Source organism: Dendrobates tinctorius, unplaced genomic scaffold, assembly GCF_039654945.1.
Source record: "Dendrobates tinctorius isolate UK_male_01 unplaced genomic scaffold, ASM3965494v1 ptg000070l, whole genome shotgun sequence".
NCBI classification, from domain to species: domain Eukaryota; kingdom Metazoa; phylum Chordata; class Amphibia; order Anura; family Dendrobatidae; genus Dendrobates; species Dendrobates tinctorius.
The window spans coordinates 72322328-72337713 of record NW_027361738.1 but is presented as its reverse complement, the minus strand read 5'-3'; the positions used below and the strand labels follow the sequence as shown (position 1 = coordinate 72337713).

The window sequence follows — 15386 nt, the reverse complement described above, 5'->3', positions numbered from 1 at the left end:
GGTCGGCTGTTGTGGGAACCGGTAGGTGAGGAGCGGACTGAAGGAAGTGACGTATTTGAAAAAAACTGGAATAAACTGTGTCGGGGGAGGTTAAATTTAACACACATTTCTGAGTACGGGAGTAGGACGCCTTCTCTATATAGGTCTGCTAGGGTAATTGGACCTCCACGTGTCCAGGCGGCAAGATTCAAATTCGGAATGAAGGCTTCCAGCGATCTAAGGGGAAGGCTGGGACCTAGAGCCTGTGACACTGGCTTGCTCCATAAGGACCAAGCTTTCTTTAGAGCTGCTGTGGTGGGTAGAAGATCGCCGGGGGGCGAAGGGGTTAGGAGCAGGGAGTCTATGAATTGTTTAGGGGAGGGGGCCTGTGCCCAGGTGTACTCAATCTGTAACCATCTCAAGTCTGAATCATTCTTCCACCAATCTCGAGCCAGTTCCAGGATAGCAGCTCTGTGATATGTTAGAATATTAGGAATACCCATTCCTCCACCACTGAACGGGGCATGCATACATCTCAGGGCTATTCTAGGTTTTTTCCCAGCCCATATAAATTTACTCATTAGCGAATGAATTTTGGTGAGATACCGTTGCGGAATTGTTAGGGGCAGGCACCGAAGTAAGTAGATAATTTTTGGGAGACAGATCATTTTAAAAGTCTGCATTCTCGCCACCCAAGAGAGCGGGAGAAGAGAAAGGCGAGTAAGTTCTTTATCCAATGAGGTGTGCAGGGTCAGCAGATTTTTCCGGATCACGGAGTGTAGCGGGGCCAGCATAATACCCAGGTAGGGGATTCCCTCGTCTTCCCATTTGAAAGGGTAAAGATTAGAAAGAGTGGCTCTGGTAGAGGCTGGCAAGAAGAGCGGAAAAATTAAGGACTTGGTAATATTAAGCTTGTAATACGAGACTTGAGCGAAGGAGGACAGGATCTCCATTACGTGTTGTAGGGACACCTCTACATTAGTGCAAGATAAAATCACGTCATCTGCATATAGACTGACCACATGATTTATACTCCCCACTCGAATCCCCGAGATCCGAGGGCATTCACGGATAGTCTGCGCCAGAGGCTCTATAGCAAGGGCATAGATGATAGGGGAGAGCGGACACCCCTGGCGTGTCCCATTGGTTAATTCAAAACTCCGAGATATAAATCCGGATGCCAGAACTTTGGCGTTAGGGTTAGAGTACAGCGCCATTATGGCATTAAGTATGGGGCCTTTGAAACCAAACTTGGCCAGAACAGATTTCAGATATCCCCAGTGCACCCTGTCGAACGCCTTCTCTGCGTCCAGGGACAGGAATACACTGGGGATTTTCCTCCCCTCAGCCACCGCAATCAGATCCAGCATACGTCTCGTCCCATCTTTCGCCTGCCTCCCCGCCACAAACCCCACTTGATCCGGGGAAATCAGTGATGGAAGAACTTTATGTATTCTAGCTGAGATTATTTTGGCGTACAATTTTAAGTCGCAGTTTAGGAGGGATATTGGCCTGAAGTTTCCTGGTGAAATAGGGGGTTTTCCTGGTTTTGGCAGGGTAGTTATAATGGCCTCTAGATTATTTGGTGAAATATCTGCTGTGGCTCGCCAAGAGGAGAAAAGTCTCAGGAGGAAAGGAGACAGGGTTTCAGTGAATTGCCTATAATAGGAGTTAGTGAGGCCGTCTGGGCCTGGAGCTGAATTTCTTTTGGCTGTGGTCACCGCCTGGCGAACCTCTTCCAGAGAAAAAGGGGAATTTAGTTGCTCCAGCTGTACTGCAGATAACCGAGGAAGATTAATATTGTTTAAGAAGGAATTAATTGCCGTTTGGGTAGGCTTTGGGGCAGTGGGGTCATTTTTAAGGTTGTAGAGAGACTGGTAAAAGTCAGCGAATGCGTTGGCTATTTCCGTTGGGTTGCGTATTGTGGCATTAGAACCCGTCACGAGGTATTCAATTTTATTTTGCATTTCTCGTTTTTTAACCCTCCTGGCTAGTAAGGCACCCGCCCTGTCACCCATCACATAGTACCGCTGTTTGAGGGATCTTAAGTTTTTCTCATAGTCTGCCATCAACACCTGGCGGAGCTGTGTTCTTAGTTTCCTGAGTTCGTCAGATGTCGACAAGTTTGGGGCAGATTTATTGTGGGCTTCCAAAAGTACTATGTGGGACAGTAGAGCTTTGTAAGTTGCCTGACGCCTCCTTTTCTCCCTAGTGGCAATTTTGATGAATGACCCCCTAATATAGGCCTTGTGTGCAGACCAAAGCGTTTCCTCTGTCACCTCCTTGTTATCATTAAAGTTAAAAAACTCTGCGAGGTCGGCCTGCAACTCCTCAGAGATTTGTCTACAGGCTAGGAGGGAGTCATTCATGCGCCACCGGGTAAAAACAGGCGCGCGGTTTTGCTCCTGAACTGTCAGGTATATGGGGGCGTGGTCCGACCAAGCTATAAGTCCAATTTTTGAATCTGAGCAATCCATAATAAGTGAGCTATCAACCAGAAAGTAGTCCAATCTGCTGTAAGAGGTGAACCGAGGCGAGAAGAATGTGTAGTCCCTCTCATTTGCATGTTGGTAGCTCCATATATCATGGAGATGCCTTTCTGAAATTATTGTGCTCATCTCCTTCCTCCTTACAGCAGTATTGGAGCAATCCAGAGTGCTGGACATTACCATGTTAAAATCCCCGCAGATTATTTGCTTACCCTCTTTAACGGATGAAAGCTTGGAAAGAAACCTCCGCAAAAAGCTGATCTGACCAGAGTTGGGGGCGTAAACGGTTGCAATAGTATACTTAGATCCATTTATGGAGCAATTAATAATGGCGTATCTACCGTCAGGGTCTAAATGTTGTGAATGTAGTGTGAACGCAACAGTATTTTTTACACAAATGAATACTCCAGCCTTTTTTTTTTTTCCACAAGCCAGCAGTATGAAAGGAAATTTAGCATTATTTAACCTGTGCGAGTCCCCTTGGAGGAGATGAGACTCCTGACCACATATTATATCACATTTGGATTTAACCACTTCCCGCCAAAACATGGATCTCTTGGATGGCGAGTTCAGACCCCTAACATTTATAGACATACAGTTCAGTACCATTGTACATGAAAAAAAAGTCTCTTGCCTAGAGCTGCAGGGGGAAAAGGAAGGTTAGGCAGGAAAGAGATAACACTAACAATATTGACATCACTAACATTACTGATGTAGGGAGCATCAGTCCACAAAAAAAAAAGCCCAAAAAAGGGGCCTGCGGTATGGTGGAAATTTACCGCCATGGGGGTTCAGGGTCCTGGTTGAACAAAACCAGCGGACCTTAAAAGTAGCAACTAAGTCTCAGCCGCGACTCAAACATATCACATAACTCACACGACGGACCAATCTTCATTCACTTTATCCTGTTGGGATGATCCTGTAGCTCTTGGAGATCTGGCCGGGAGATTTGCCAAGTTCCATGAGGATAGGAGCTTTGCCAACTGCTGTGGGGAATGGCAGGCGTGGGTATTTCCTGCTCGGAAAAGCAGGATCTTTACAGGGAAACCCCATCTATAGGATATAGCTTCATCCCTGAGAACTTTGGTATAAGGAGCAAATTCCCTCCTTTTTGCCAGGGTTCCTGCAGACAGATCTGGAAAAATGGACAGGTGCCGGAATTGCTCAGACAGAGGGGGTCTCTTTCTCAGGGCTTGCAGCAGGGCTTCTTTGGTCTTGTAAAAGTGCAGGCGAGCTAAAGTGTCCCGAGGGACATCAGCACTGAGGGATTTAGGCTTAGGGACTCTGTGTATTCTGTCCACCAGGAAATCAGTTGCAGTCAGGTCTGGGAGCAGCTCCTGCATCAAGGAGCCCAGAAAACTCTGCAGCCCCTTGTCTGGTATGGCCTCTGGAATTCCTCTGATTCTTATATTATTTCGGCGGGACCTGTCCTCTAAATCCAAGACCTTGGTATGGAGCTTTTGCACTTGTTCCTCCAGTGCTGCATTGGCATCAATGAGGCTATTGTGTGACTTTGTCAGCTCCCCCATTTTAGATTCAATATGTGCTGTACGGCTGCCTATGGCAGTGATATCTCCCCTCAGCTCAGCCACCATATCTTTCCAATCCTGCTGCAGTGATGAGCGGAGGGCACTGAGCAGTTTCTGCATTGTACCTTTGGTAAGCGGTATATCTGCAGCGTCTGTGTCCAAGTCTGGGCCTGCTGTGGATCCCCTCCTGGATGAGCGTGAGGAAGCTGTGGAGGAGGATGCTGCCGCCATTTTCCCTCGCCCCGTGCTGGAGAAGAAGTCTGTAACTTTCGCCGGGGACGGCTTCTTCTGGGATTTTCCCCTTGGCATGCTACGATCCTGGATACCTCCGCAGCACTCCCCCCCGTGTGCAGAGAGATTGGTGCCGCTGGCGAGCCGCAATGAGCCGATTAGGAGTCGAAGTGGCTGGAGCTCAGCAGCTAAGTGACCGGTGCCATTAGCAAGCAGGCCACGCCCCCCTTGGATCACATTTTCATCAGTGTTTTTGGATCAGAGCTCATCAGTGTTTTTGGATCAGATTTTCATCAGTGCTTGTATCAGATTGTCATCAGTGGTTTTGGATCAGATTTTCATCAGTGTTTGGATCAGATTTGATTTTCATCAGTGTTTTTGGATCAGAGTAGGGATGGGCGAATCCTGAAATATTCGGAATCGCTAGGCTGTAACGAGTCCGACTTGGAAACTCGCTACTCGTTGCAAGTCTAGCGAGTCCAATGTTAATGAATGGGGATGCGAGTTTTGCAGCGATTCCTGTGCTGGGGAGGAGGAGAATGGGGATGCAGATTTTTTTTTTTGCAGAGTTTCTTAGCAATTTTGTGTCAGCAGCTGGACACAAAATCGCTAAGAAACTAGGATTGCTTGTATTAAACTGTTAAAAAACTAGCTAGGAGTTCTCTCTCTCTGTTTTGCAGCGATTCCTGTGCTGGGGAGGAGGAGAATGGGGATGCGAGGAGAGAGAGAGAGAGAGAGAGAGAGAGAGAGAACGAACTCCTAGCTAGTTTTTTCACAGTTTAATACAAGCAATCCTAGTTTCTTAGTGATTTTGTGTCCAGCCAGGACACACAAAACTAGCTAGGAGTTCTCTCTCTCTCTCCCCTCCAGCACAGGAATCGCTGCAAAACGGAGAGAGAGAACTCCTAGCTAGTTTTTTCACAGTTTAATACAAGCAATCCTAGTTTCTTAGCGATTTTGTGTCCAGCTGCTGTCACAAAATCGCTAAGAAACTCTGCAAAAACTAGGATTGCCATTCATTTGCATTGGACTCGTTACTGTGCGAGTAATCGCTTGGAAACTCGCAGAGTACCGACTCCTGCGAGTCCCCTACTACTCACAGAGTAACGAGTCCTAACGAGTAGATTCGCCCATCCCTAGATCAGAGTTCATCAGTGTTTTTGGATCAGATTTTGATCAGTGTTTGTATCAGATTTGATTTTCATCAGTGTTTTTGGATCAAATTTCCATCAGTGTTTTTAGATCAGTTTTCATCATTGTTTTTGGATCAGATTTTCATCAGTGTTTTTAGATCAGTTTTCATCAGGGTTTTTGGATCAGATTTTCATCAGTGTTTGTATCAGATTGTCATCAGTGTTTTGGATCAGAGCTCATCAGTGGTTTTGGATCAGATTTTCATCAGTGTTTGGATCAGATTGTCATCAGTGTTTTTGTATCAGAGTTCAACAGTGTTTTTGGATCAGAGCTCTTCAGTGGTTTTGGATCAGATTTTCATCAGTGTTTGGATCAGATTTCCATCAGTGTTTTTGGATCAGATTTCGATCAGTGTTTTTGGATCAGATTTCCATCAGTGTTTTTGGATCAGATTTTCATCAGTGTTTTTGGATCAGACTGTCATCAGTATTTTTGGATCATAGTGCATCTTTGTTTTTGGATCAGAGTGCATCAGTGTTTTTGGATCAGATTTCCATCAGTGTTTTTGGATCAGATTTTCATCAGTGTTTTTGGATCAGACTGTCATCAGTATTTTTGGATCAGAGTGCATCTTTGTTTTTGGATCAGAGTGCATCAGTGTTTTTGGATCAGATTTCCATCAGTGTTTTTGGATCAGATTTTCATCAGTGTTTTTGGATCAGATTTCCATCAGTGTTTTTGGATCAGACTGTCATCAGTATTTTTGGATCAGAGTGCATCTTTGTTTTTGGATCAGAGTGCATCAGTGTTTTTGGATCAGAGTGCATCAGTGTTTTTGGATCAGATTTCCATCAGTGATTTTGGATCAGAGCTCATCAGTGTTTTTGGATCAGATTTTCATCAGTGTTTTTGGATCAGAGCTCATCAGTGTTTTTGGATCAGATTTTCATCAGTGTTTTTGGATCAGATTTTCATCAGTGTTTTTGGATCAGAGTTCATCAGTGTTTTTGGATCAGAGTGCATCAGTGTTTTTGGATCAGATTTCATCAGTGTTTTTGGATCAGATTTCCATCAGTGTTTTTGGATCAGATATCCATCAGTGTTTTTGGATCAGAGTGCATCAGTGTTTTTGGATCAGAGTTCATCAGTGTTTTTGGATCAGATTTTCATCAGTGTTTTTGGATCAGATTTTCATCAGTGTTTTTGGATCAGAGTTCATCAGTATTTTTGGATCAGAGTGCATCTTTGTTTTTGGATCAGAATGCATCAGTGTTTTTGGTTCAGATTTTCATCAGTGTTTTTGGATCAGATTTTCATCAGTGTTTTTGGATCAGAGCTCATCAGTTTTTTTGGATCAGATTTTCATCAGTGTTTGGATCAGATTGTCATCAGTGTTTTTGTATCAGAGTTCAACAGTGTTTTTGGATCAGAGCTCTTCAGTGGTTTTGGATCAGATTTTCATCAGTGTTTGGATCAGATTTCCATCAGTGTTTTTGGATCAGATTTCCATCAGTGTTTTTGTATCAGATTGTCATCAGTGTTTTTGGATCAGAGTGCATCAGTGTTTTTGGATCAGATTTCCATCAGTGTTTTTGGATCAGATTTCCATCAGTGTTTTTGGATCAGATTTCCATCAGTGTTTTTGGATCAGATTTCCATCAGTGTTTTTGGATCAGATATCCATCAGTGTTTTTGGATCAGATATCCATCAGTGTTTTTGGATCAGAGTGCATCAGTGTTTTTGGATCAGAGTTCATCAGTGTTTTTGGATCAGATTTTCATCAGTGTTTTTGGATCAGAGTTCATCAGTATTTTTGGATCAGAGTGCATCTTTGTTTTTGGATCAGAATGCATCAGTGTTTTTGGTTCAGATTTTCATCAGTGTTTTTGGATCAGATTTTCATCAGTGTTTTTGGATCAGAGCTCATCAGTTTTTTTGGATCAGATTTTCATCAGTGATTGGATCAGATTGTCATCAGTGTTTTTGTATCAGAGTTCAACAGTGTTTTTGGATCAGAGCTCTTCAGTGGTTTTGGATCAGATTTTCATCAGTGTTTGGATCAGATTTCCATCAGTGTTTTTGGATCAGATTTCCATCAGTGTTTTTGTATCAGATTGTCATCAGTGTTTTTGGATCAGAGTGCATCAGTGTTTTTGGATCAGATTTTCATCAGTGCTTTTGGATCAGATTTCCATCAGTGTTTTTGGATCAGATTTCCATCAGTGTTTTTGGATCAGAGTGCATCAGTGTTTTTGGGTCAGAGTGCATCAGTGTTTTTGGATCAGATTTCCATCTGTGATTTTGGATCAGAGTACATCAGTGTTTTTGGATCAGATTTCCATCAGTGTTTTTGGATCAGATTTTCATCAGTGTTTTTGGATCAGATTTCCATCAGTGTTTTTGGATCAGACTGTCATCAGTATTTTTGGATCAGAGTGCATCTTTGTTTTTGGATCAGAGTGCATCAGTGTTTTTGGATCAGATTTCCATCAGTGATTTTGGATCAGAGCTCATCAGTGTTTTTGGATCAGATTTTCATCAGTGTTTTTGGATCAGAGTTCATCAGTGTTTTTGGATCAGAGTGCATCAGTGTTTTTGGATCAGATTTCCATCAGTGTTTTTGGATCAGATTTCCATCAGTGTTTTTGGATAAGATTTTCATCAGTGTTTTTGGATCAGACTGTCATCAGTATTTTTGGATCAGAGTGCATCAGTGTTTTTGGATCAGATTTTCATCAGTGTTTTTGGATCAGAGCTCATTAGTGTTTTTGGATCAGATTTTCATCAGTGTTTTTGGATCAGAGTACATCAGTGTTTTTGGATCAGATTTTCATCAGTGTTTTTGGATCAGAGTTCATCAGTGTTTTTGGATCAGATTTTCATCAGTGTTTTTGGATCAGAGTTCATCAGTGTTTTTGGATCAGATTTTCATCAGTGTTTTTGGATCAAAGCTCATCAGTGTTTTTGGATCAGATTTTCATCAGTGTTTGTGGATCAGATTTTCATCAGTGTTTTTGGATCAGAGTTCATCAGTGTTTTTGGATCAGAGTTCATCAGTCTTTTTGGATCAGATTTTCATCAATGTTTTTGGATCAGATTTTCATCAGTGTTTTTGGATCAGAGTTCATCAGTGTTTTTGGATCAGATTTTCATCAATGTTTTTGGATCAGATTTCCATCAGTGTTTTTGGATCATATTTCCATCAGTGTTTTTGGATCAGATTTCCATCAGTGTTTTTGGATCAGAGCTCACCTTGGTTTGTCTCAGTTTTTACCATTGTTTTTTTTGCATACAATAATTTTTTTAAAACTTCTCCTATCAAGCAAACTGGAAAATAATACTGCACATGGATGGCATCCAAGTTGTTTCCTATTATTTTACAGACCCACAGACTTGCGTTAGCGAGTTTGCTCCAAAACTCAGATCAATATTGGCAAAGTCCATGTGATGATGTTTGGATCACTCAGTCCTCAAAAATTCATGTAATGTGAACAGCTCCACATACTATAATAGGTCCGAGCTCTATCCGTGAAGCACTGACGTCTGAATGAGGCCCTACCAGCGCAGCCTATGAATAACAGACTCTTCTTCGCGGACTTCTCGGCTTCTAAGCAGTCGACATCACATTTACATTATCGTTGATACATTATAATTAATCTCCTAATACACAAGCTAATCCCATTTTAGGCTTCTTACCTTCGGCAGCATTCGGTGAATGTCCTCTGCAATTAAAATGTTCTTTTTACTTTCCACTTCATAAGTGATGTTACTTCCAAGCGAGGTATTGTTCTGCGACACTATAAAGTTGTTGACGGCATTGCAGCAAGACGATAAGTAAAATCTGCAACAACAAAAAAAAAGTCAGATTAACAATGAAGGTAGAGCTGGAATTAGGAGTGGGCGGTGGACGTAAGTAATAATTATTCAACTGCAACATTAATTTCATAGGCAAAATACTCTTCACCAGACTCCTCCACAAGATCATCAGTAATGTCTGACCTCCACTCTAGTACCTTATTTCACCACTCTACGCACAGTGTCCTCCCTTACTGCATACGGTCACATCAGCAGTGGTGTGCCGGAAGAAAAATGGCCACATATACAGATGCTTCATCATCAGGAGTGCCAAGAAATTCTCGGCAAAGGACTCCTGAGGTCCTCCTGCACGTTCCATCACCAGCCCTAAGATGGTTTTCCATTGTGTACATATTTATTTCTAGGCTATGTTAGGACTTGTAGTGGACAGACATCTGACTGGGATGATTTAGCGAATCCTGCTTTGAGCAGGGGGTTGGACCAGATGGCCCAGGAGGTCCCTTCCAACTCTACCATTCTATGATTCTATACTCCAATATTCCAGTGCGTGTATAATAATTTTTAAGATGTTTGGCAAAAAAGTTGACAATGACACCAGTACAGCATTGCACTTGATTCGGACTTCTGATTTGCTACTTGACCAATTTCACATCCTGAGCACAGATCTGTCACTGTACCTGAATCTACTATATTCCTGCGGCTTCTTCTGCCAGGTACAGTTCTGGACTTCATTTACCGCCTGGATGTAGCAGTCTTCTGAGTACCTGTAGGAACAGAGATCAGACGGCATTATTTCACAATATTTACCCTTGAATTTCCTTAGATATTTTATTTCACTGAATGGCTTCTTTATTAGTGATAAACCCATCTAGTAGCTTGTAGGAGCTCTTGAGGTCTTACCACAAATTAAATAGAAGTATTGACAAGATCTGAACAGCCCATTCTTCCTCATCTCAAAGTTGCACTGTAGGGTTTATATCTGGGCACTGGTACAACCAGAGAAACAAGAAAAACTCTGTCAGGTTCCTGGAACTAATCCATGACTTGCTGACCCATTGGGCAAACAGCTATCATGAAGAGATGAACTTGAACACAAATGTTTAGGTAAGACTTACTGCCTACACGTCCATCCAGAGGTATCAAAGGACTCAGGATGGGCCAAGAAATTGCTCGCCACCATTTCTCCACCTAAACCAGCCTGGACTGTTGCACCTGGCATCGATTTATGCTGCTTGTGCCAAATTCTGACCCTCCCATCCGCATGTGGCAACAAACATCTGGATTCAATTGATCGAGCAATGTTTTTCCACTATTCAGTGATCCAAGTTTTTTGCTCACTGGATTTTTTTCTTTCTGTTTCCCTTCTAACAATGTGAGTGTCATCCATTTTTTTCTTATCCAGTTTATTTCACCGAAGCAGGTAGATTGTGCGAACTTTTTTTTTTATCTACTGACCCTTAACAATGGATCAGTAAAAGACGGATGAAAATCAGATGGAAGTTGTGAAATACAAATTCTGCCATTTTTCATCCGTTTTTTACTGCGCTCCATAGATTTTAATGTCGAAGTCGGATCCATAAAACTGATGAGGAAAGGACGTGTTGTGAGTCTCACACACTGGAGAGTTGGATCTGTTTCTAAAACTGATGTGTGTAGAGATCAATGAAACTTTACGGTAACATTTAATGGCCGAGAAAAAAACAGACAGCATTGGGACGAGAGAGAACGCAGCCTTGTGTGGCGCCCCTGAGGGTTCAGTCGCCACAGAGGTACCGCACCTCCTCCTGAGGTGTAGTATCCCACTCCCCAGGTAAGATGGTAACACCTCACCAGCCTCCAACACCTGCATCCAGCACAGACACCTTAGAACAGCAGAGCACCCTTTATGGCAGTTGCTTTGGTTCATGAAGGGTGCTGGGTGGTGGGTGGAGCTTAGACTGCACAAGAGTGCGGGAGAATGTTAGGAAGTGGTCAGTTGGTGAGAGAAGATCCCCAGAGAGGGATGTGATGAGAGCAAGTGATGCAGCAGTCTCCTGTGACCTGGAGCTGCTGGCACGGGAAAGAGCAATAGAAAGCCTGATTCTTCAGAGGGAAGATAGTTTAGTACAGAACGTAAGGAGAAGAAGAGAACTAAGAACTAGGGTCAGAACAGAGCCCTTCCTCAAGTTTGAAGCGCATGGCCGGAGTCCGGTCCCCGAGGCTGTTTGTGAAACTGATGTTCCTGCAGCAGACACCGGAGGAATAGGAGTTGTGACCACTCTATTCCCCTTTGAGACTCGAAGACATGGTGGCAACCTAAGTGTGAGCCGGGACATGACGGATGGAGTCCCCGAAGCAGGCTACAGTCACTTGTCATGGGAGTGGAGTTTGAACAATATCAATAAGGAGGAACTTCAGTGTAACTCAGTACTGCAAGTACCTCAAATAAGCGCTAGAGAGGAGACGTTCAGAACAGGCACACGAAAGGGAGCGCTGGAAAGGTTAATTCCATCTGCCTGGGAGTTGGCTGAGCCCCTGATCTGGAGACAGCGGCATTGAAGCGGGTACCTATTTGTGCTGAGAACATGAGTAAAAGAACTGGAACTGCACCTAGCTGTTCTCATTGCCTTCTTCCTGCGCCAACCCACTCAGCACTGCTACATCTCTGTGCCTCACACTGCACCCTCTTCATCAACACTCTACTGCCCTGGGACTGCAGCTCTACATGTGGGGAGCTATTACATCTTGCTGCCTCATAACATCTGTCCCAGAGAAGCAACCCTGCAGCGCTGGTCAAACTGACCAGGAACCACAGGTTGCATCACGAATCATCTCAATAACTTTATCCCCATCACTCTTCTCCTTTTACATTGACCGCCTGAGGCCACGGACCGGGTCACTGCCACTGTGACATCTCCCATTGAAATCAATGGGCCCGGCACCGAGTACCCCACGGCCTCTGGGGGCGCGTCACTTGGACATCAATGGCACCTTCCTGATTGTATATTCATTTGACTTTGCTTAAGGACTTGTGCCCATGTTATTTTATGGGGCTCATGTCCGAGTCTTTCACTGGACCTTTCTTGTTCCGAGGAAAAAGAAATCACAGTATGCATGATTTGCCTAGGAGAACCAGATGGCACTCGCCTATTCAACTCTATGGGTCCGTGAAAAAAATTGGACCTCACTCGGATGACACCCGAGTGTGATCTGATTTTCACGCGCTGACTACATGGAGAAAGTGGACAAACCTTTTTGTTTTTTCTCTCCACCTCCAAGAAAATTGGATCAAACTCTGATCAGAGTCTGATTAGTATAAAAGTACTGATTTTGTCGGATGGAGTAAAAACAGTGGTCTGCACCTGTCCTAATTGTGCTCTGCCTGTTCACCAGAACGATTTCTGTCATCCTCCTCTTACCCCTTTCTTCATTGAGTCCTTTATGTCCATTGGATCCACTTTCCCTAGATGTTTTCCCTCCATCACACCATTCTTGATATACTGTCTACAAGTAACACGAGAAAACCCTCAAAACACTGGCAGTTTCTGAAATACCTATGTCTACAACATTGATGATCATGTCTGGTCCAAAGTCACTCGGATCATTTGTTTGTTTTTTTTACCCCAATGTTATTGTGGATTCACCCAGAAACTGATCCACAGAAATATTGCTCACTTGCTTTTATGCTGCGCTCTGGGCATCATCATAAAAGTGCCGTTAAAGCCTTCAAAGCCTGGTGCAGACATCCGCTCTAACAGAATTGTGACGGCTGCAGTCGATCAGTGATCTCTGACCGGCTGCAGCGCTCGCGTGACATTCTTTATGTCACAAAAACGCAAAGGAACACAGAGCTCAGAGCAAAGGTCCATCAGAATGTCCGGTAGCACACAATCCCTTTGACCTTAAAGTCTTGTATTTTACTAATTTCTACATCATCCACCAAGAGTGTTCATATCCTTTATGTACAAGATATAATTTAGACCATCACAGAAAATCTAGATAATCTAATTGACTTCCGTGTACAGCATCGCATCCAGGAAACGTCTCTAATGAACCTCGCCAATCAATGTGGTCAGTCCGCTGATCGATGGCGCTTCACATCACTGGTCCAGTAAATGGTTTACTACAAGATTAGACGTAATGTAATACTGCAGTATAATAACCTGCCCAAACCTCACTATAATGTCTCCAGACAGAGCTGTGGATTATATTGAGATGCCGTGCTTAAGTGAAGATGGCGCGAGCATCTGTGCAAAACTAATGGCCGCCAAAACATTGAATCGGCGAGACCACACATCAGCTAAGCCACTGTCCATAGTGGTCCAATGACTCGGGTCACACCACCAATTACCTCTCATCCGAGAAAATCGATCTGATTACATTAATGGTCTTTTATCAGACTGTGATCAGATATTCTCAGATGTAGAGAAGAAAAAAAAAATCCATAGCCCATATGGGGCTTGTTTTTTTATTGGACGAGTTGTACTTTTGAATAACATCATTAATTTTATCATGTGATGCACTAGAAAGTGGGAAAAAAATTGCAAGTGCGTTTAAATAGCAAAAAAAAAGTGCAAGTGAAAAATGTTATTCTATTTTGTTAAATTTACCATGTTTACTATACAGTAAAACCGGCCTGGCAATATGATTCTCCAGGTCAGTATGATTTCGCAGATACCAAAGATGTATAGTTTTTTCTGTTATTTACCGTAAGTGGTGAAAAATTGGGGGGAAATTTGTAAAAAAAAAAACAAAAACCTTTGCTGTAGTCACCATTTTACGAGTCCCATAACACTTTCATTTTTCGGGATCTCGGGGCTGGGTGAGGGCTTATTTTTTGCGTCCTGAGTTGACGTTTTTACTGATCCACTCCAAAAAAAAAACACCTCCATAAATACCTGTGTGCGCACATAACCTAAGGCCATATACACAAGGAGATTTTTTTTTTTACGAGTTTTTGGAGTGGAAACTCTCTATGTGCGCATGATGTTTTTTTTAGGCAGGTTCCACCAAGAAGATATAACGAAGAGACGCCAGTGGCGCAAAAACACCGACTTTCTAAAAGAAAACTAAAAGACACTGTGCACACAGAACTACTGAAGAGAAACTCTCAAAATCCTCCTTCCAAAATCTCAAAGCTCCTTGCGGCTTCAAAAAGACAATAAAAAGACTCCACGTGCAACTTTGTTATTGCTGTGCAATATACAACTAGCAGCCGTAAGTGATCACATGAGCTCAGCTCCTGAGCTCCCTTCATAACTGTCCTGCAAAGTTACATCGGTAAGCGAGAGCTGCGTAGGACTTCATGGGGAGCGAAGATGATAATTGTCATTGTACTTTGAGTTTAGGTTGATAATGTTCTGTCCCCACATCAGGCGAATGGAGGTGTAGTTGATTGGAGCTGGGAGAGATTCCTACCTTCTGTTTCCTCAATGCAGAGCAGACAGGACCATTGTTACTGTTTTGCTGTTCATGCGTCCGGAGAGATGATACACACCAGATATTGTGAAGTCCAGACTTGTTTATTGGAAATCTGGACATACAGCGTATGTTTGGTAATGCAGTACTTCTCCAGAAATGCAGGTATAACGACCAAGGTGGTACAGCAAGATGCAGCAAGGTGAGCAACGGATTTGTATGTGAAATTATGGTAAAAAACTGATGCCTTTCACAGCCTGGTAAGCGTGTCTCTCCCATAGAAAATGAAACTAATAATGGCCACCGGCAGGAAGAGAAGGACTGACCTGACCTGGAAGTGGAAGGCATGTACTAGAATTCATTAGCTGCAGTCTGCTATACAGAAAAAGGACAGCAGGTGGCAGCAAACCAAATGCAAAACTGAACACAAAGAATGGTAACATAACACAATCTATATAAGCATATAGTCATAACTTTAGATGGAACAGCACACTCCCCATCTGAAATTCCGTAAGGGATTTCACTATATTAAAGTTTTTTGTTTAAATAAAGTTCAATAACCTAGAAAAGAAACACAAATATGCATGCAATAATGACAACTTCAAAACGAGGTAGATGACAGTCAGTTCCTGAGACAATCCAATGAAAACCCATCTTCGGATCGGAGAAGCCGCACTAGGCCAAACTGTCTCCGACCCAACAGCAATTCAATGAACGAATTAGTAGGGCAGTGTTGTGTTCATGGTTCATCCTACCGGAATGTCCTCAGTTGGTAGTATCAATACGAGCTCGTGGATTGGCCTCTGAAAT

At 43.1% G+C, this 15386-nt stretch overlaps 1 protein-coding gene across 2 annotated transcripts in view; it reads right to left on the bottom strand.

Moving 5' to 3' along the window:
- The window catches only part of ST8SIA6 (ST8 alpha-N-acetyl-neuraminide alpha-2,8-sialyltransferase 6), a 106422-nt gene that overhangs the window by 18634 nt on the left and 72402 nt on the right, over nucleotides 1-15386 (bottom strand). For both annotated transcript variants that reach the window (XM_073581875.1, XM_073581874.1), the window contains 2 exons: nucleotides 9857-9943; nucleotides 9060-9204 (listed from right to left, as the gene is read on the bottom strand). In XM_073581875.1, the coding sequence (XP_073437976.1) occupies nucleotides 9060-9204; nucleotides 9857-9943 (232 nt within the window). The remainder of the gene's footprint in view (nucleotides 1-9059; nucleotides 9205-9856; nucleotides 9944-15386) is intronic.